Source organism: Oncorhynchus masou, chromosome 23, assembly GCF_036934945.1.
Source record: "Oncorhynchus masou masou isolate Uvic2021 chromosome 23, UVic_Omas_1.1, whole genome shotgun sequence".
NCBI lineage: Eukaryota > Metazoa > Chordata > Actinopteri > Salmoniformes > Salmonidae > Oncorhynchus > Oncorhynchus masou.
The window spans coordinates 60,844,106-60,863,717 of record NC_088234.1 but is presented as its reverse complement, the minus strand read 5'-3'; the positions used below and the strand labels follow the sequence as shown (position 1 = coordinate 60,863,717).

The 19,612-nt window shown below is 51.2% G+C and overlaps 1 protein-coding gene across 1 annotated transcript in view; it reads right to left on the bottom strand.

Annotated features, from left to right (window-relative positions):
• zcchc24 (zinc finger, CCHC domain containing 24) overlaps positions 1-19,612 on the bottom strand; it is a 99,185-nt gene that overhangs the window by 9,859 nt on the left and 69,714 nt on the right. Inside the window, exon 3 of the mRNA XM_064932724.1 lies at positions 2,717-2,881. Coding sequence (XP_064788796.1) covers positions 2,717-2,881 — 165 coding nt within the window. The remainder of the gene's footprint in view (positions 1-2,716; positions 2,882-19,612) is intronic.

Sequence of the window (19,612 nt, the reverse complement as noted above, 5' to 3'; positions counted from 1 at the left end):
TGACTGTAACCATAGCTACAGTATAGCAGAACCTTCAATGCAATTGGAGAATGGATGAAGAGCCATGCAAATTATTGCTGCACGTCCAAACCCAAAGCAACTGTAAGAGGTGTGTGACTGGCTGCAAGAAGTCAGGTGCAGAAGAACAGAACTGGGTAACACCCGGAGCAGTTTAATGAGGCAACACAAACTGCACCCAGAACAACAAAATACGGGTTGAAATAACCCGTTGCAAACCAGTCAGAGTACACATACACTTTACAACAAACAATTCCACACACAGACATGGGGGGGAACAGAGGGTTAAATGCACGTCAAGTAATAGGTGGATCGGCGATGGCTAGAAGACCGGTGATGTCGATCGCCAAACACTGCCCGAGCAAGGAGAGGAACCGACTTTGGCGGAAGTCGTGACAACAACAAGCAACAAGCAACTCCTAACCCCTAAGGCCTATCCCCAAAGCCCTATCCCCTAAGGCCTATCCCCTAAGCCTTATCCCCTATCCCCTAAGGCCTATCCCCTATCCCCTAAGGCCTATCCCCTAAGCCTTATCCCCTATCCCCTAAGCCTTATGCCCTAGCCCCTAAGCCTTATCCCCTAGCCACTAAGCCTTATCCCCTAGCCCCTAAGCCTTATCCCCTAGCCACTAAGCCTTATCCCCTAGCCCCTAAGCATTTACATTTACATTTAAGTCATTTAGCAGACGCTCTTATCCAGAGCGACTTACAAATTGGTGAATTCACCTTCTGACATCCAGTGGAACAGCCACTTTACGATAGTGCATCTAAATCATTAAGGGGGGGGGTGAGAAGGATTACTTATCCTATCCTAGGTATTCCTTGAAGAGGTGGGGTTTCAGGTGTCTCCGGAAGGTGGTGATTGACTCCGCTGTCCTGGCGTCGTGAGGCGTTCCTTATTAGGATGCCGGTGGGCGGAGTTGTGGAGGGTCGTCAGCTACATGGGAAACAGCTGGGCCAGGTGTGTACCAGGATAAATAGACCTCTTCTACATTCATGGAGGAGACTCCCTCCATGCAGACACCTTTGTAGATTGTGGTGGCCGTTTGTTTGCATTGGCCTTATCCCCTAGCCACTAAGCCTTATCCCCTAGCCCCTAAGCCTTATCCCCTAGCCCCTAAGCCTTATCCCCTAGCCCCTAAGCCTTATCCCCTAGCCCCTAAGCCTTATCCCCTAGCCCCTAAGCCTTATCCCCTAGCCCCTATTGCCTATGCACTTGCATAGATCAAAGAGGATTAGGTAGTTGTACTATGTCATCATCGCAAATTACATCCGATCCCCTATATAGTGCACTGCTTTTGACCAGGGCTATCCAACCCTCTCAGATCTCAAAAAGTTCAAGAATTGTGGGTAGGGACTAGATGTCGATTTGAGAACAAAGTGGTCACCTCGCCACTTGGTGGGATGGGGCTGGAGAAATGCAATCCCAGGTTGCCCTTTAATATCAGAAGAGGAAGGCAGACGTTTTAAGTGCCCCCAACCGATTGTGTTTTTTCGTTTGTTTATTTGCGTTGTTTGTAACTTATTTTTTTCAACTTATTTTGTACATAATGTTGCCAACCATCTCTTATGACTGAAAATAACTCCTGGACATCAGGACTGCGATTACTCACCACGGACTGGCAGAATCTTTTTTGTTGCATTAACGAGCCTGACTAGTCTGACTGCTTTCTCGGGAACAGGCCCAGATCCCCATGATTTGCGTAAAGAGAAGGCAGAGAAAAAGGGGCCAGAGGGTGGGCTGCCTTCTGAGAATTCATAGGAGATCGAATAAACCCCCACTGCCTTCCATTCTGCTAGCAAACGTGTAATCTTTGGAGAATAAAATTGATGACCTACGCGGACGATTAAACTACCAACGCGACATTAAAAGTGTAATATTTTATGCTTCATGGACTCGAGGCTGAACGACGACATTATCAACATACAGCCGGCTGGTTATACGCTGTACTGGCAGAATAGAATGATGTATGCAATGTTTGATTTCAGCTCATGAAACATGTGACCAACACTTTACATGTTGGATTTATATTTTTGTTGAGAATAGTTAAACAATTTCTTGGAATGTATTCCTGTTGAGATGAATAATTTACAAGTGACAGAGCTCTGGGCCCATATTCACAAAGTGTCTCAGAGTACTGTAGGATCTAGGATCAGGTCCCCCCTGTCCAAATAATCTTAATCATTGTGATCTAAAATGCAAACTGATCCTAGATCAGCACTCGCACTCTGAAGCACTCTTTATTTTACTCTATTTTAATCTGGCAAGTTGGGAACAGCCTAGAAACTGTAAGCAGTGACAATTGTGTCCCAAATAGCACCCACTCCCTATATAGTGCACTACTTTTGACCAGAGCCCACTGCCTCAATTTACATGCTCTCCCTTCCAAACCCTAACTACAGAGGTTGAGGTGGCGTAGCATCAAAACCATATTCTGAGTGTGTTGTAATAATGATTAAGAACACACTGCGTATTTCGTCACAACATACAAGATCAACCTACCCCTGAATGAAATAAATATTAAAAAGAAACCTTGAATCTTTTTTTTGAGTGCAGACCAGCTACACAATTTTGGAATTCTATCACAAACACACACACACATACACAGATCTCACGAGCGCACACACACACGCACATAAATGCAGGCACAGAAACATGCACAAATACACAAACACGCACACACACATGTTGTCCTACCTGCTTGTGTGGGTAGACGTTGATGTGGCACTTGATACATTCTTGTCCCATGTTGGCCCAGGAGTTGCCACTCATCCACTTCCTCTTACACTTGGGACATTTGTACTCTCCAAAACATCTCTTCTTCCCCTGGTACGGAGTTAGACCCTCGCCTTTAGGCCTTGCCTGGGATTACAAGACAGAGAGGTTTAGATGGTAGTTTAAGCTATATCAATTGGGCTAAAGTCAGTATACAGAAGGTCCCTGAAACAGAGAACCCAAAAGAGACAACAAAGACTGATGCAAAAAGTGAACTTTACTCATGCTACCCTTTGTCTTTCCTGATTTGTTATTTTGGGTGGTGTGTGCATGTCATACAGTACATCCCTATGCATATTGATTTGTTATTTTGGGTGGTGTGTGCATGTCATACAGTATTTCCCTATAAATATTGATTTGTTGTTTTGGGTGGTGTGTGCATTTCATACAGTATTTCCCTATGCATATTGATTTGTTATTTTGGGTGGTGTGTGCATGTCATACAGTATTTCCCTATAAATATTGATTTGTTATTTTGGGTGGTGTGTGCATGTCATACAGTATTTCCCTATAAATATTGATTTGTTATTTTGGGTGGTGTGTGCATGTCATACAGTATTTCCCTATAAATATTGATTTTTTATTTTGGGTGGTGTGTGCATGTCATACAGTATTTCCCTATAAATATTGATTTGTTATTTTGGGTGGTGTTTGCATGTCATACAGTATTTCCCTATAAATATTGATTTGTTATTTTGGGTGGTGTGTGCATGTCATACAGTATTTCCATATAAATATTGATTTGTTATTTTGGGTGGTGTGTGCATGTCATACAGTATTTCCCTATAAATATTGATTTGTTATTTTGGGTGGTGTGTGCATGTCATACAGTATTTCCCTATAAATATTGATTTGTTATTTTGGGTGGTGTGTGCATGTCATACAGTATTTCCCTATGCATATTGATTTGTTATTTTGGGTGGTGTGTGCATGTCATACAGTATTTCCCTATAAATATTGATTTGTTATTTTGGGTGGTGTGTCCATGTCATACAGTATTTCCCTATAAATATTGATTTGTTATTTTGGGTGGTGTGTGCATGCCACACAGTATTTCCCTATAAATATTGATTTATTATTTTGGGTGGTGTGTGCATGTCATACAGTATTTTCCTATGCATATTGATTTCTTATTTTGGGTGGTGTGTGCATGTCATACAGTATTTTCCTATGCATATTGATTTGTTATTTTGGGTGGTGTGTGCATGTCATACAGTATTTTCCTATGCATATTGATTTGTTATTTTGGGTGGTGTGTGCATGCCATACAGTATTTCCCTATAAATATTGATTTGTTATTTTGGGTGGTGTGTGCATGCCACACAGTATTTCCCTATAAATATTGATTTGTTATTTTGGGTGGTGTGTGCATGTCATACAGTATTTTCCTATGCATATTGATTTGTTATTTTGGGTGGTGTTTGCATGTCATACAGTATTTCCCTATAAATATTGATTTGTTATTTTGGGTGGTGTGTGCATGCCATACAGTATTTCCCTATAAATATTGATTTGTTATTTTGGGTGGTGTGTGCATGTCATACAGTATTTCCCTATAAATATTGATTTGTTATTTTGGGTGGTGTGTGCATGTCATACAGTATTTCCCTATAAATATTGATTTGTTATTTTGGGTGGTGTTTGCATGTCATACAGTATTTCCCTATAAATATTGATTTGTTATTTTGGGTGGTGTGTGCATGTCATACAGTATTTCCCTATAAATATTGATTTGTTATTTTGGGTGGTGTGTGCATGTCATACAGTATTTCCCTATAAATATTGATTTATTATTTTGGGTGGTGTGTGCATGTCATACAGTATTTCCCTATAAATATTGATTTCTTATTTTGGGTGGTGTGTGCATGTCATACAGTATTTTCCTATGCATATTGATTTCTTATTTTGGGTGGTGTGTGCATGTCATACAGTATTTTCCTATGCATATTGATTTGTTATTTTGGGTGGTGTGTGCATGTCATACAGTATTTTCCTATGCATATTGATTTGTTATTTTGGGTGGTGTGTGCATGCCATACAGTATTTCCCTATAAATATTGATTTGTTATTTTGGGTGGTGTGTGCATGTCATACAGTATTTCCCTATAAATATTGATTTGTTATTTTGGGTGGTGTGTGCATGTCATACAGTATTTCCCTATAAATATTGATTTGTTATTTTGGGTGGTGTGTGCATGCCACACAGTATTTCCCTATAAATATTGATTTGTTATTTTGGGTGGTGTGTCCATGTCATACAGTATTTCCCTATAAATATTGATGTGTTATTTTGGGTGGTGTGTGCATGTCATACAGTATTTCCCTATAAATATTGATTTGTTATTTTGGGTGGTGTTTGCATGTCATACAGTATTTCCCTATAAATATTGATTTGTTATTTTGGGTGGTGTGTGCATGTCATACGGTACTTCCCTATAAATATTGATTTGTTATTTTGGGTGGTGTTTGCATGTCATACAGTATTTCCCTATAAATATTGATTTGTTATTTTGGGTGGTGTGTGCATGTCATACAGTATTTCCCTATAAATATTGATTTGTTATTTTGGGTGGTGTGTGCATGTCATACAGTATTTTCCTATAAATATTGTAACACTGAATGAATTGAGAAACTGATACTGAGTGAGGAGAAGGCATTTCGGCCTTAAACATGCACTCTGTTAAACACACACAACACACACACTCCGTCAGCAATGAAATAAGGCTCGCGAGAGGCCAATATCCCTGGGAGGGGCTCTTACTCATCATACTGAGAATATACTGAGTGCGTCCCAAATGGCACCCTATTCTCTATATAGTGCACTACCTTTGACCAGAGTCCATATGGCTCTATAGTGCACTATGTAGGGAATAGGGTGCCATTTGGGACACAGACACATACTGGCAGTGGCTCATCTAGGCCTGGCCACTACAACAGCAACAAGGAGTAAAAGTGACATTTTCTTCCCCTAGTGTGGCATATAAAAGAACGATTGATGCCATAACGGGGATAAATCACCACACGTGCATGCGTCCTGCCAAAACTAACCAATTAGGGGGCTTGACTGGTGTTGGCTAAACTCCCAGTGGCTGACAGTTGATGCGTTTGGCTTATGTCACGTTAGAATCTGAACCCCACCCATCAGACGCAAATCACCTTGTACTAAAACCTACTGTAGCCTAATAAAATACACACTGCTCTCGTAAGAATGCACTTTTTTGTTCCAGTCCAGCACTATCACACCTGATTCAACTAGTCAACTAATCAGGGTGGTGGAGAGGGTGGTGTGTAGGATGGCAGAGAAATGTGTAGGGTGGTGGAGAGGAATGTAGGGTGGTGGAGAGGTGAAGAGGTATATAGGGTGGTAGAGAGGTGGAGAGGTGGAGTGGTGTGTAGGGTGGTGGAGAGGTGGAGAGGTGTGTAGGATGGTGGAGAAGTGGAGAGATGTGTAGGGGGGTAGAGAGGTGGAGAGGTGTGTAGGGTGGTAGAAAGGTGGAGAGGTGTGTAGGGTGGTGGAGAGGTGGGGAGGTGTGTAGGGTGGTGGAGAGGCGGAGAGGTGTGTAGGGTGGTAGAGAGGCGGAGAGGTGTGTAGGGTGGTGGAGAGGTGTGTAGGGTGGTAGAGAGGTGGGGAGGTGTGTAGGGTGGTGGAGAGGTGGAGAGGTGTGTAGGGTGGTGGAGAGGCGGAGAGGTGTGTAGGGTGGTGGAGAGGCGGAGAGGTGTGTAGGGTGGTAGAGAGGTGTGTAGGGTGGTGGAGAGGTGTGTAGGGTGGTGGAGAGGTGTGTAGGGTGGTAGAGAGGTGGGGAGGTGTGTAGGGTGGTGGAGAGGTGGAGAGGTGTGTAGGGTGGTGGAGAGGCGGAGAGGTGTGTAGGGTGGTGGAGAGGCGGAGAGGTGTGTAGGGTGGTAGAGAGGTGGGGAGGTGTGTAGGGTGGTGGAGAGGTGGGGAGGTGTGTAGGGTGGTGGAGAGGTGGAGAGGTGTGTAGGGTGGTGGAGAGGCGGAGAGGTGTGTAGGGTGGTAGAGAGGTGGGGAGGTGTGTAGGGTGGTGGAGAGGTGTGTATGGTGGTAGAGAGGTGTGTATGGTGGTAGAGAGATGTATAGGGTGGTAGAGAGGTGGAGAGATGTATAGTGTGGTAGAGAGGCGGAGAGGTGTGTAGGGTGGTAGAAAGGTGGAGAGATGTGTAGGGTGGTAGAGATGCGGGGAGGTGTGTAGGGTGGTGGAGAGGTGTGTAGGGTGGTAGAGAGGTGGGGAGGTGTGTAGGGTTGTAGGGTGGTGGAGAGGTGTGTAGGGTGGTGGAGAGGTGTGTATGGTGGTGGAGAGATGTGTATGGTGGTGGATAGGTGTGTATGGTGGTGGAGAGATGTGTATGGTGGTGGAGAGGTGTGTAGGGTGGTAGAAAGGTGGAGAGGTATATAGGGTGGTAGAGAGTTGGAGAGGTGTGTAGGGTGGTAGAAAGGTGGAGAGATGTGTAGTGGTGGTAGAGGAAAGGTGTGTAGGGTGGTAGAGAGGTGGAGGGAGAGGTGTATGTAGGGTGGTAGAAAGGTGGAGAGGTATATAGGGTGGTAGAGAGGTGGAGGTGTGTAGGGTGGTAGAAAGGTGGAGAGGTGTGTAGGGTGGTAGAAGGTGGAGAGGTATATAAGGTGGTAGAGAGGAGGAGAGGTGTGTAGGGTGGTAGAAAGGTGGAGAGGTATATAAGGTGGTAGAGAGGAGGAGAGGTGTGTAGGGTGGTAGAAAGGTGGAGAGGTATATAAGGTGGTAGAGAGGAGGAGAGGTGTGTAGGGTGGTAGAAAGGTGGAGAGGTGTGTAGGGTGGTAGAAAGGTGGAGAGATGTGTAGGATGGTAGAGAGGTGGAGAGGTGTGTAGGGTGGTAGAGAGTTGGAGGGGTGTGTAGGGTGGTAGAGAGGTGGAGAGGTGTGTAGGGTGGTAGAGAGGTGGAGAGGTATGTAGGGTGGTAGAGAGGTGGAGAGGTGTGTAGGGTGGTAGAGAGGTGGATAGGTATATAGGGTGGTAGAGAGGTGGAGAGGTGTGTAGGGTGGAAGAGTTGGAGAGGTGTGTAGGGTGGTGGAGAGGTGTGTAGGGTGGTAGAGATGCGGGGAGATGTGTAGGGTGGTTGAGAGGTGTGTAGGGTGGTGGAGAGGTGGAGAGGTGTGTAGGGTGGTAGAGAGGTGGAGTGGTGTGTAGGGTGGTGAGAGAGGGTGGTGGAGAGGTGTGTAGGGTGGTAGAGAGGTGGAGAGGTGTGTAGGGTGGTGAGAGATGGATAGGTGTGTAGGGTGGTAGAGAGGTGGGGAGGTGTGTAGTGGTGGTGGAGAGGTATATAGGGTGGTAGGAGAGGTGTGTAGGGTGGTGGGAGGTGTGTAGGGTGGTGGAGAGGTGTGTAGGGTGGTAGAGAGGTGTGTAGGGTGGTAGAGAGGTATGTAGGGTGGTGGAGAGGTGGTGGGAGGTGGAGGTGTGTAGGGTGGTAGAGGTGTGGAGGGTGTGTAGGGTGTATAAAGGTGTGTAGGGTGGGAGAGGTGTGGTAGGGTGGTGGTAGAGGTGGTAGGGTCGTGGGGAGGTGTGTAGGGTGGTGGGGAGGTAGGTGGTAGGGTGATGAGGAGGTGTGTAGGGTGATGGAGAGGTGTGTAGGGTGGTAGGAGGAGTGGCTGGTGGGGAGGTGTGTAGGGTGGTAGAAGGGTGTGTAGACAGGTGTGTCGGTGGTAGAGAGGGGAGGTGTGTAGGGTGGTGGAGGCATGTAGGGTGGTAGACAGGTTTGTAAGGTGTAGAGAGGTGTGTAGGGTGGTGGAGTGGTGGGGAGAGGTGGTGTGTAGGGTGGTGGGGAGGGTGGAGAGGTGTGTAGGGTGGTAGAGGAGGGTGTGTAGGGTGGTAGAGAGGTGTGTAGGTGTGGTGGTAGGTGGAGAGGTGTGTAGGGTGGTAGAGAGTGTAGGGTGGTAGAGGTGTAGGGTGGTAGAGGTGTGTAGGGTGGTGGGGAGGTGTGTAGGGTGGTGCGGAGAGGTGTGGTGTGGTAGGGAGGTGGGGAGGGTGGTGGAGAGTGTGTAGGGTGGTGGAAAGGTAGAGGTGTGTAGGGTGGTAGGGAGGTGGGAGGTGTGTAGGGTGGTGGGGAGGTGTGTAGGGTGGTGGGGAGGTGGAGAGGTGTGTAGGGTGGTGGTGGAGAGGTGTGTAGGGTGGTATAGAGGTGGTAGGGTGGTGAGGTGGGGAAGCGTGTAGGGTGGTAGAGAGGTGTGTAGGGTGGTGGGGGCGTAGGGTGGGAGAGGTGTGTAGGGTGGTGGGGAGGTGGAGTAGTGTGTGGTGGTGGGAGATGGAGAGGTGTGTAGGGTGGTGGGGTGTGTGTGGAGGGTTGTGGGTGGTGTGTAGGGTGGTGGGGAGGTGTGTAGGGTGGTGGGGAGGTGTGTAGGGTGGTGGGGAGGGTGGAGAGGTGTGTAGGGTGGTGGGGAGAGGTGTGTAGGGTGGTAGAGAGGTGGAGAGTGTGCATTGTGTGGGGTGGTGGAGAGGTGTGTAGGGTGGTGGAGAGGTGTGTAGGGTGGTGTAGGGTGGTGGGGAGGTGTGGTGGTAGAGGTGTGTGTGCATTGTGGTGGGGTGTCTTAGAGGTGTGTAGGGTGGTGGAGAGGTGTGTAGGGTGGTAGAGGTATGTAGTGGTGGAGAGGTGTGTAGGGTGGTAGAGAGGTGTGTAGGGTGGTAGAGAGGTGTGTAGGGTGGTAGAGAGGTGTGTAGGGTGGTGGGGAGGTAGGTGTGTAGGGTGGTAGAGAGGTGTGTGTGGTAGGGTAGGGTGGTAGAGTGTGTAGGGTGGTAGAGTAGGTGTGTAGGGTGGTGGAGTGTGATGTGTAGGGTGGTAGAGATGTGTAGGGTGGTGGATGGTGGTAGAGGTGGTGGAGAGATGTGTAGGGTGGTAGAGAGGTGTGTAGGGTGGTGTGTAGGGTGGTAGAGAGGTGTGTCAGTTGGTGGTGGAGAGGTGTGTAGGGTGGTAGAGAGGCATATAGGGTGTTAGAGGTGTGTAGGTGTGGTGTGTAGAGTGGTAGAGAGATGTGTAGGGTGTGGGGAGGTGTGTAGGGTGGTGGAGATGTGTAGGGTGGGAGAGGTGTGTAGGGTGGTGGAGAGGTGTGTAGGGTGGTGGAGAGCTGTGTAGGGTGGTAGAGAGGTGTGTAGGTGGTAGAGAGGTCTGTAGGGTGGTGGAGAGGTGTGTTGGGTAGAGACGTGTGTAGGGTGGTAGAGAGGTCTGTAGGGTGGTAGCTGAGAGGTGTGTAGGGGGGTTGAGGTGTGTAGGGTGGTGAGAGGTGGAGAGGTGTGTAGGGTGGTAGCGTGGTGGAGAGGTGTGTAGGGTGGTAGAGAGGTGTGTAGGGTGGTGGGGAGGTGGAAAGATGTGTAGGGTGGTAGGGAGGTGGAGAGGTGTGTAGGGTGGTAGAGAGTTGGAGGGGTGTGTAGGGTGGTAGAGAGGTGGAGAGGTGTGTAGGGTGGTAGAGAGGTGGAGAGGTATGTAGGGTGGTAGAGAGGTGGAGAGGTGTGTAGGGTGGTAGAGAGGTGGATAGGTATATAGGGTGGTAGAGAGGTGGAGAGGTGTGTAGGGTGGAAGAGTTGGAGAGGTGTGTAGGGTGGTGGAGAGGTGTGTAGGGTGGTAGAGATGCGGGGAGATGTGTAGGGTGGTTGAGAGGTGTGTAGGGTGGTGGAGAGGTGGAGAGGTGTGTAGGGTGGTAGAGAGGTGGAGTGGTGTGTAGGGTGGTAGAGAGGTGGAGAGGTGTGTAGGGTGGTAGAGAGGTGGAGAGGTGTGTAGGGTGGTAGAGAGATGGATATGTATATAGGGTGGTAGAGAGGTGGAGAGGTGTGTAGGGTGGTAGAAAGGTGGAGAGGTATATAGGGTGGTAGAGAGGTGGAGAGGTGTGTAGGGTGGTGGAGAGGTGTGTAGGGTGGTGGAGAGGTGTGTAGGGTGGTAGAGAGGTGTGTAGGGTGGTAGAGAGGTATGTAGGGTGGTGGAGAGGTAGAGAGGTGGAGAGGTGGAGAGATGTGTAGGGTGGTAGAGAGGTGTGCAGGGTGGTGGGGAGGTGTGTAGGGGTGTATAAAGGTGTGTAGGGTGGTTGAGAGATGTGTAGGGTGGTGGAGAGGTGTGCAGGGTGGTAGAGAGGTGTGTAGGGTCGTGGGGAGGTGTGTAGGGTGGTGGGGAGGTGGAGAGGTGTGTAGGGTGATGAGGAGGTGTGTAGGGTGATGGAGAGGTGTGTAGGGTGGTAGAGAGGAGTGTACGCTGGTGGGGAGGTGTGTAGGGTGGTAGAGAGGCGTAGAGGGTGGTAGACAGGTGTGTAAGGTGGAAGAGAGATGTGTAGGGTGTGTAGGGTTTGTGGGGAGATGTGTAGGGTGGTGGAGAGGTGTGTAGGGTGGTAGAGAGGTGTGTAGGGTGGTGGAGAGATGTGTAGGGTGGTAGAGAGATGTGTAGGGTGGTAGAGAGGTCTGTAGGGTGGTAGAGAGGTCTGTAGGGTGGTGGAGAGGTCTGTAGGGTGGTAGAGAGGTGTGTCGGTTGGTAGAGAGGTGGAGAGGTGTGTAGGGTGGTAGAGAGGCATATAGGGTGGTAGACAGGTTTGTAAGGTGTAAGAGAGGTGTGTAGAGTGGTAGAGAGATGTGTAGGGTGATGGGGAGGTGTGTAGAGTGGTGGAGAGGTGTGTAGGGTGGTAGAGAGGTGTGTAGGGTGGTAGAGAGGTGTGTAGGGTGGTAGAGAAGTGTGTAGGGTGGTGAAGAGGTGCGTAGGGTGGTGGGGAGGTGGAGAGATGTGTAGGGTGGTAGGGAGATGTGTAGGGTGGCGGAGAGGTGTGTAGAGTGTGTAGGGAGGTGGGGAGGGTGGTGGAGAGTGTGTAGGGTGGTGGAAAGGTGGAGAGGTGTGTCGGGTGGTAGAGAGTTGGAGAGGTGTGTTGGGTGGTGGGGAGGTGTGTAGGGTGGTGGGGAGGTGGCGAGGTGTGTAGGGTGGTAGAGAGGTGTGTAGGGTGGTAGAGAGGTCTGTAGGGTGGTATAGAGGTGTGTAGGGTGGTAGAGAGGTGGAGAGGCGTGTAGGGTGGTAGAGAGGTGTGTAGGGTGGTGGGGAGGTGGAGAGGTGTGTAGGGTGGTGGGGAGGTGGAGAGGTGTGTAGGGTGGTGGGGAGATGGAGAGCTGTGTATGGTGGTGGGGAAGTGTGTAGGGTGGTAGAGAGGTGTGTAGGGTGGTGGGGAGGTGCGTAGGGTGGTGGGGAGGTGTGTAGGGTGGTTGGGGAGGTGTGTAGGGTGGTGGGGAGGTGGAGAGGTGTGTAGGGTGGTGGGGAGGTGTGTAGGGTTGTGGAGAGGTGAAGAGTGTGCATTGTGGTGGGGTGGTGGAGAGGTGTGTAGGGTGGTGGGAGGTGTGTAGGGTGGTGGGGAGGTGGAGAGGTGTGTAGGGTGGTGGGGAGGTGTGTAGGGTGGTGGAGAGGTGGAGAGTGTGCATTGTGGTGGGGTGGTGGAGAGGTGTGTAGGGTGGTGGAGAAGTGTGTAGGGTGGTGGAGAGGTATGTAGGGTGGTGGAGAAGTGTGTAGGGTGGTAGAGAAGTGTGTAGGGTGGTGGAGGTGTGTAGGGTCTTAGAGAGGTGTGTAGGGTGGTGGAGAGGTGTGGAGGGTGGTAGAGTGATGTGTAGGGTGTGTAGGGTTTGTGGGGAGATGTGTAGGGTGGTGGAGAGATGTGTAGGGTGGTAGAGAGATGTGTAGGGTGGTAGAGAGATGTGTAGGGTGGTAGAGAGATGTGTAGGGTGGTAGAGAGGTGTGTAGGGTGGTAGAGAGGTCTGTAGGGTGGTAGAGAGGTGTGTCAGTTGGTAGAGAGGTGGAGAGGTGTGTAGGGTGGTAGAGAGGCATATAGGGTGTTAGACAGGTGTGTAAGGTGTAAGAGAGGTGTGTAGAGTGGTAGAGAGATGTGTAGGGTGATGGGGAGGTGTGTAGGGTGGTGGAGAGATGTGTAGGGTGGTAGAGAGGTGTGTAGGGTGGTGGAGAGGTGTGTAGGGTGGTGGAGAGGTGTGTAGGGTGGTAGAGAGGTGTGTAGGGTGGTAGAGAGGTCTGTAGGGTGGTGGAGAGGTGTGTTGGTTGGTAGAGACGTGTGTAGGGTGGTAGAGAGGTCTGTAGGGTGGTGGGGAGCTGAGAGGTGTGTAGGGGGGTTGAGAGGTGGAGAGGTGTGTAGGGTGGTAGAGAGGTGGAGAGGTGTGTAGGGTGGTAGAGAGGTGTGTAGGGTGGTGGGGAGGTGGAAAGATGTGTAGGGTGGTAGGGAGATGTGTAGGGTGGTGGAGAGGTCTGTAGGGTGGTGGAGAGGTGTGTAGGGTGGTAGAGAGGTGTGTAGGGTGGTGGAGAGGTGTGTAGGGTGGTAGAGAGGTGTGTAGGGTGGTGGAGAGGTGTGCAGGGTGGTAGAGAGGTGTGCAGGGTGGTAGAGAGGTGTGTAGGGTCGTGGGGAGGTGTGTAGGGTGGTGGGGAGGTGGAGAGGTGTGTAGGGTGGTAGAGATGTGCGTAGGGTGGTAGAGAGGTGTGCAGGGTGGTAGAGAGGTGTGTAGGGTCGTGGGGAGGTGTGTAGGGTGGTGGGGAGGTGGAGAGGTGTGTAGGGTGATGAGGAGGTGTGTAGGGTGATGGAGAGGTGTGTAGGGTGGTAGAGAGGAGTGTACGCTGGTTGGGAGGTGTGTAGGGTGGTAGAGAGGTGTGTAGGGTGGTAGAGAGGTCTGTAGGGTGGTGGAGAGGTGTGTTGGTTGGTAGAGACGTGTGTAGGGTGGTAGAGAGGTCTGTAGCGTGGTGGGGAGCTGAGAGGTGTGTAGGGGGGTTGAGAGGTGTGTAGGGTGGTTGAGAGGTGGAGAGGTGTGTAGGGTGGTAGAGAGGTGGAGAGGTGTGTAGGGTGGTAGAGAGGTGTGTAGGGTGGTGGGGAGGTGGAAAGATGTGTAGGGTGGTAGGGAGATGTGTAGGGTGGTGGAGAGGTCTGTAGGGTGGTGGAGAGGTGTGTAGGGTGGTAGAGAGGTGTGTAGGGTGGTGGAGAGGTGTGTAGGGTGGTGGAGAGGTGTGTAGGGTGGTGGAGAGGTGTGTAGGGTAGTGGAGAGGTGTGTAGGGTGGTAGAGAGGTGTGTAGGGTGGTCGAGATGTGTGTAGGGTGGTGGAAAGGTGTGTAGGGTAGTGGAGAGGTGTGTAGGGTGGTGGAGAGATGTGTAGGGTGGTAGAGAGGTGTGTAGGGTGGTGGAGAGGTGTGTAGGGTGGTGGAGAGGTGTGTAGGGTGGTAGAGAGGTGTGTAGGGTGGTAGAGAGGTCTGTAGGGTGGTGGAGAGGTGTGTTGGTTGGTAGAGACGTGTGTAGGGTGGTAGAGAGGTCTGTAGGGTGGTGGGGAGCTGGAGAGGTGTGTAGGGGGGTTGAGAGGTGTGTAGGGTGGTTGAGAGGTGGTGAGGTGTGTAGGGTGGTAGAGAGGTGGACAGGTGTGTAGGGTGGTAGAGAGGTGTGTAGGGTGGTGGGGAGGTGGAGAGATGTGTAGGGTGGTAGGGAGATGTGTAGGGTGGCAGAGAGGTGTGTAGAGTGTGTAGGGAGGTGGGGAGGGTGGTGGAGAGTGTGTAGGGTGGTGGAAAGGTGGAGAGGTGTGTCGGGTGGTAGAGAGTTGGAGAGGTGTGTTGGGTGGTGGGGAGGTGTGTAGGATGGTGGGGAGGTGGAGAGGTGTGTAGGGTGGTAGAGAGGTGTGTAGGGTGGTGGAGGGGTGTGTAGGGTGGTAGAGAGGTCTGTAGGGTGGTATAGAGGTGTGTAGGGTGGTAGAGAGGTGGAGAGGTGTGTAGGGTGGTAGAGAGGTGTGTAGGGTGGTGGGGAGGTGGAGAGGTGTGTAGTGTGGTAGAGAGATGTGTAGGGTGGTGGAGAGGTGTGTAGGGTGTGTAGGGAGGTGGGGAGGTGGGGAGGTGTGTAGGGTGGTTGGGGAGGTGGGGAGGTGTGTATGGTGGTTGGGGAGGTGGAGAGGTGTGTAGTGTGGTAGAGAGATGTGTAGGGTGGTGGAGAGGTGTGTAGGGTGTGTAGGGAGGTGGGGAGGTGTGTAGGGTGGTTGGGGAGGTGGGGAGGTGTGTATGGTGGTTGGGGAGGTGGAGAGGTGTGTAGGGTGGTTGGGAGATGGAGAGCTGTGTAGGGTGGTGGGGAAGTGTGTAGGGTGGTGGAGAGGTGTGTAGGGTGGTGGGGAGGTGGGGAGGTGTGTATGGTGGTTGGGGAGGTGGAGAGGTGTGTAGTGTGGTAGAGAGATGTGTAGGGTGGTGGAGAGGTGTGTAGGGTGTGTAGGGAGGTGGGGAGGTGTGTAGGGTGGTTGGGGAGGTGGGGAGGTGTGTATGGTGGTTGGGGAGTTGGAGAGGTGTGTAGGGTGGTTGGGAGATGGAGAGCTGTGTAGGGTGGTGGGGAAGTGTGTAGGGTGGTAGAGAGGTGTGTAGGGTGGTGGGGAGGTGCGTAGGGTGGTGGAGAGGTGTGTAGGGTGGTGGGGAGGTGTGTAGGGTGGTGGGGAGGTGGAGAGGTGTGTAGGGTGGTGGGGAGGTGTGTAGGGTGGTGGAGAGGTGGAGAGTGTGCATTGTGGTGGGGTGGTGGAGAGGTGTGTAGGGTGGTGGGGAGGTGTGTAGGGTGGTGGAGAGGTGGAGAGTGTGCATTGTGGTGGGGTGGTGGAGAGGTGTGTAGGGTGGTGGAGAAGTGTGTAGGGTGGTGGAGAAGTGTGTAGCGTGGTAGAGAAGTGTGTAGGGTGGTGGAGGTGTGTAGGGTCTTAGAGAGGTGTGTAGGGTGGTGGAGAGGTGTGTAGGGTAGTAGAGAGATGTGTCGGGTGGTGGGAGGTGTGTAGTGTAGCAGAGAGATGTGTAGGGTGGTGAATAGGTGTGTAGGGTGGTGTGGAGGTGTGTATGTTGGTGGAGGGGTGGGGAGGTGTGTAGAGAGGTGGAGAGGTGTGTAGGGTGGTAGAGAGGCATATAGGGTGGTAGACAGGTGTGTAAGGTGTAAGAGAGGTGTGTAGAGTGGTAGAGAGATGTGTAGGGTGGTGGGGAGGTGGAGAGGTGTGTAGGGTGGTGGGGAGGTGTGTAGGGTGGTGGAGAGGTGGAGAGTGTGCATTGTGGTGGGGTGGTGGAGAGGTGTGTAGGGTGGTGGAGAAGTGTGTAGGGTGGTGGAGAGGTGTGTAGGGTGGTGGAGAGGTGTGTAGGGTGGTGGAGAGGTGTGTAGGGTGGTAGAGAGGTGTGTAGGGTGGTGGAGAGGTGGAGAGTGTGCATTGTGGTGGGGTGGTGGAGAGGTGTGTAGGGTGGTGGAGAAGTGTGTAGGGTGGTGGAGAGGTGTGTAGGGTGGTGGAGAAGTGTGTAGCGTGGTAGAGAAGTGTGTAGGGTGGTGGAGGTGTGTAGGGTCTTAGAGAGGTGTGTAGGGTGGTGGAGAGGTGTGTAGGGTAGTAGAGAGATGTGTCGGGTGGTGGGAGGTGTGTAGTGTAGCAGAGAGATGTGTAGGGTGGTGAATAGGTGTGTAGGGTGGTGGGGAGGTGTGTAGGGTGGTGGAGGGGTGGGGAGGTGTGTAGAGAGGTGGAGAGGTGTGTAGGGTGGTAGAGAGGCATATAGGGTGGTAGACAGGTGTGTAAGGTGTAAAAGAGGTGTGTAGAGTGGTAGAGAGATGTGTAGGGTGATGGGGAGGTGTGTAGAGTGGTGGAGAGGTATGGAGAGGTGTGTAGGGTGGTAGAGAGGTGTGTAGGGTGGTAGAGAGGTCTGTAGGGTGGTGGAGAGGTCTGTAGGGTGGTGAAGAGGTGTGTAGGGTGGTAGAGAGGTGTGTAGGGTGGTAGAGAGGTGTGTAGGGTGGTGGAGAGGTGTGTAGGGTGGTGGAGAGGTGTGTAGGGTGGTAGAGAGGTGTGTAGGGTGGTCGAGATGTGTGTAGGGTGGTGGAGAGGTGTGTAGGGTAGTGGAGAGGTGTGTAGGGTGGTGGAGAGGTGTGTAGGGTGGTAGAGAGGTGTGTAGGGTGGTAGAGAGGTCTGTAGGGTGGTGGAGAGGTGTGTTGGTTGGTAGAGACGTGTGTAGGGTTGTAGAGAGGTCTGTAGGGTGGTGGGGAGCTGGAGAGGTGTGTAGGGTGGTTGAGAGGTGTGTAGGGTGGTTGAGAGGTGGAGAGGTGTGTAGGGTGGTAGAGTGGTGGAGAGGTGTGTAGGGTGGTAGAGAGGTGTGTAGGGTGGTGGGGAGGTGGAGAGATGTGTAGGGTGGTAGGGAGATGTGTAGGGTGGCGGAGAGGTGTGTAGATTGTGTAGGGAGGTGGGGAGGGTGGTGGAGAGTGTGTAGGGTGGTGGAAAGGTGGAGAGATGTGTCGGGTGGTAGAGAGTTGGAGAGGTGTGTTGGGTGGTGGGGAGGTGTGTAGGGTGGTGGGGAGGTGGAGAGGTGTGTAGGGTGGTAGAGAGGTGTGTAGGGTGGTGGAGGGGTGTGTAGGGTGGTAGAGAGGTGTGTAGGGTGGTAGAGAGGTCTGTAGGGTGGTATAGAGGTGTGTAGGGTGGTAGAGAGTTGGAGAGGTGTGTAGGGTGGTAGAGAGTGTGTAGGGTGTTGGGGAGGTGGAGAGGTGTGTAGTGTGGTAGAGAGATGTGTAGGGTGGTGGAGAGGTGTGTAGGGTGTGTAGGGAGGCGGAGAGGTGTGTAGGGTGGTTGGGAGATGGAGAGCTGTGTAGGGTGGTAGAGAGGTGTGTAGGGTGGTGGGGAGGTGCGTAGGGTGGTGGGGAGGTGTGTAGGGTGGTGGGGAGGTGTGTAGGGTGGTGGGGAGGTGGAGAGGTGTGTAGGGTGGTGGTGAGGTGTGTAGTGTGGTGGAGAGGTGGAGAGTGTGCATTGTGGTGGGGTGGTGGAGAGGTGTGTAGGGTGGTGGGGAGGTGTGTAGGGTGGTGGAGAGGTGGAGAGTGTGCATTGTGGTGGGGTGTTGGAGAGGTGTGTAGGGTGGTGGAGAGGTATGTAGGGTGGTGGAGATGTGTAGGGTCTTAGAGAGGTGTGTAGGGTGGTGGAGAGGTGTGTAGGGTAGTAGAGAGATGTGTCGGGTGGTGGGAGGTGTGTAGTGTAGCAGAGAGATGTGTAGGGTGGTGAATAGGTGTGTAGGGTGGTGAATAGGTGTGTAGGGTGGTGGGGAGGTGTGTAGGGTGGTGGAGAGATGTGTTGGGTGGTGGAGAGGTGTGTAGGGTGGTGGAGAGGTGTGTAGGGTGGTGGGGAGGTGTGTAGGGTGGTGGGGAGGTGTGTAGGGTGGTAGAGAGGTGTGTAAGGTGATGGGGAGGTGTGTGTGCGTGCGTGCCCGTGTCCATGCATGCGTTTGTGCGTGCACGTGTGGTATGTGGAGGAGTATAGGGGGGTTGAGAGAGGTATAGGATGTGTATCCTTGCTCCCGTCTGTCTGTTCATCTCGTGTGAGTAATCTGAAGCCTAATCATCAGCATCTGGCACAGTCTAAACGTTTCGCCAGCACCTCGCGTCATTGAGGAGGAGCAGCCAAGGCCTCACTATGATAGGCTTTTCACTGTGCAGCAGCTCACTATGGTAGGCTGTTACCGTCCAGCAGTTTAACAACAACATGACCTAACCAGTGTCAACACAACATCTCCCCCTGTGACAGAGAGAGGGGAGAGAGAGAGGAAGAAGGAGAGGGAGAAGCTGGAAACAGTGACATGGCCTGGCTCTTAGACCAGCACACAATCCATACACATTATAAGACGATGCTCCGATGCAATCACAAAGCTATCATGATGACAACAATATCATAGAAACACGTTATTTGGACAGTTCCCTTCAAGATTATCAAACTATGGGATGTTCTAACTAAGCAAGCAGAGACTGTCAGAGATTTCTAAAGAAATGTGTTTCTTGTAATCTGTTACTTGCAATGCCTATTTTTACTGCTCGGGAGGCTGGAAATTGATGGGGCCACATGTCAACCATCTCAGAGTAGGAGTGCTGATTTAGGATCCTGTCTTCCCTGTCAATGTCATTGAAATCTAAAAGGCAAAACTGAGCAAATATCAGCATTCCTAATTTGAGATGCTTTGTGAATCTCTCCTCTCCTCTCCTCTCCTGACCAGAGCATCACCAGATATCTGTCAATGCTCCATCCAGTAGACTGATCCTGCTTCTACTCTTCATCCAGTATACTGATCCTGCTTCTACTCTTCATCCAGTAGACTGATCCTCCTTCTACTCTTCATCCAGTATACTGATCCTGCTTCTACACTTCAACCAGTAGACTGATCCTCCTTTTACTCTTCATCCAGTAGACTGATCCTCCTTCTACTCTTCATCCAGTAGACTGATCCTGCTTCTACTCTTCATCCAGTAGACTGATCCTCCTTTTACTCGTCATCCAGTAGACTGATCCTCCTTCTACTCTTCATCCAGTAGACTGATCCTCCTTTTACTATCCATGTAGTAGACTGATCCTCCTTCTACTCGTCATCCAATAGACTGATCCTCCTTCTACTCTTCATCCAGTAGACTGATCCTCCTTCTACTCTCCATGCAGTAGACTGATTCTCCTTCTACTCTCCATGCAGTAGACGGATCCCCCTTCTACTATCCATGCAGTAGACTGATCCTCCTTCTACTATCCATGTAGTAGACCGATCCTCCTTCTACTCTCCATCCAGTAGACTGATCTTCCTTCTACTATCCATGTAGTAGACTGATCCTCCTTCTACTCTCCATGCAGTAGACTGATCCCCCTTCTACTATCCATGCAGTAGACTGATCCTCCTTCTACTATCCATGTAGTAGACCGATCCTCCTTCTACTCTCCATCCAGTAGACTGATCCTCCTTCTACTATCCATCCAGTAGACTGATCCTCCTTCTACTCTTCATCCAGTAGACTGATCCTCCTTCTACTATCCATGTAGTAGACTGATCCTCCTTCTACTTTCC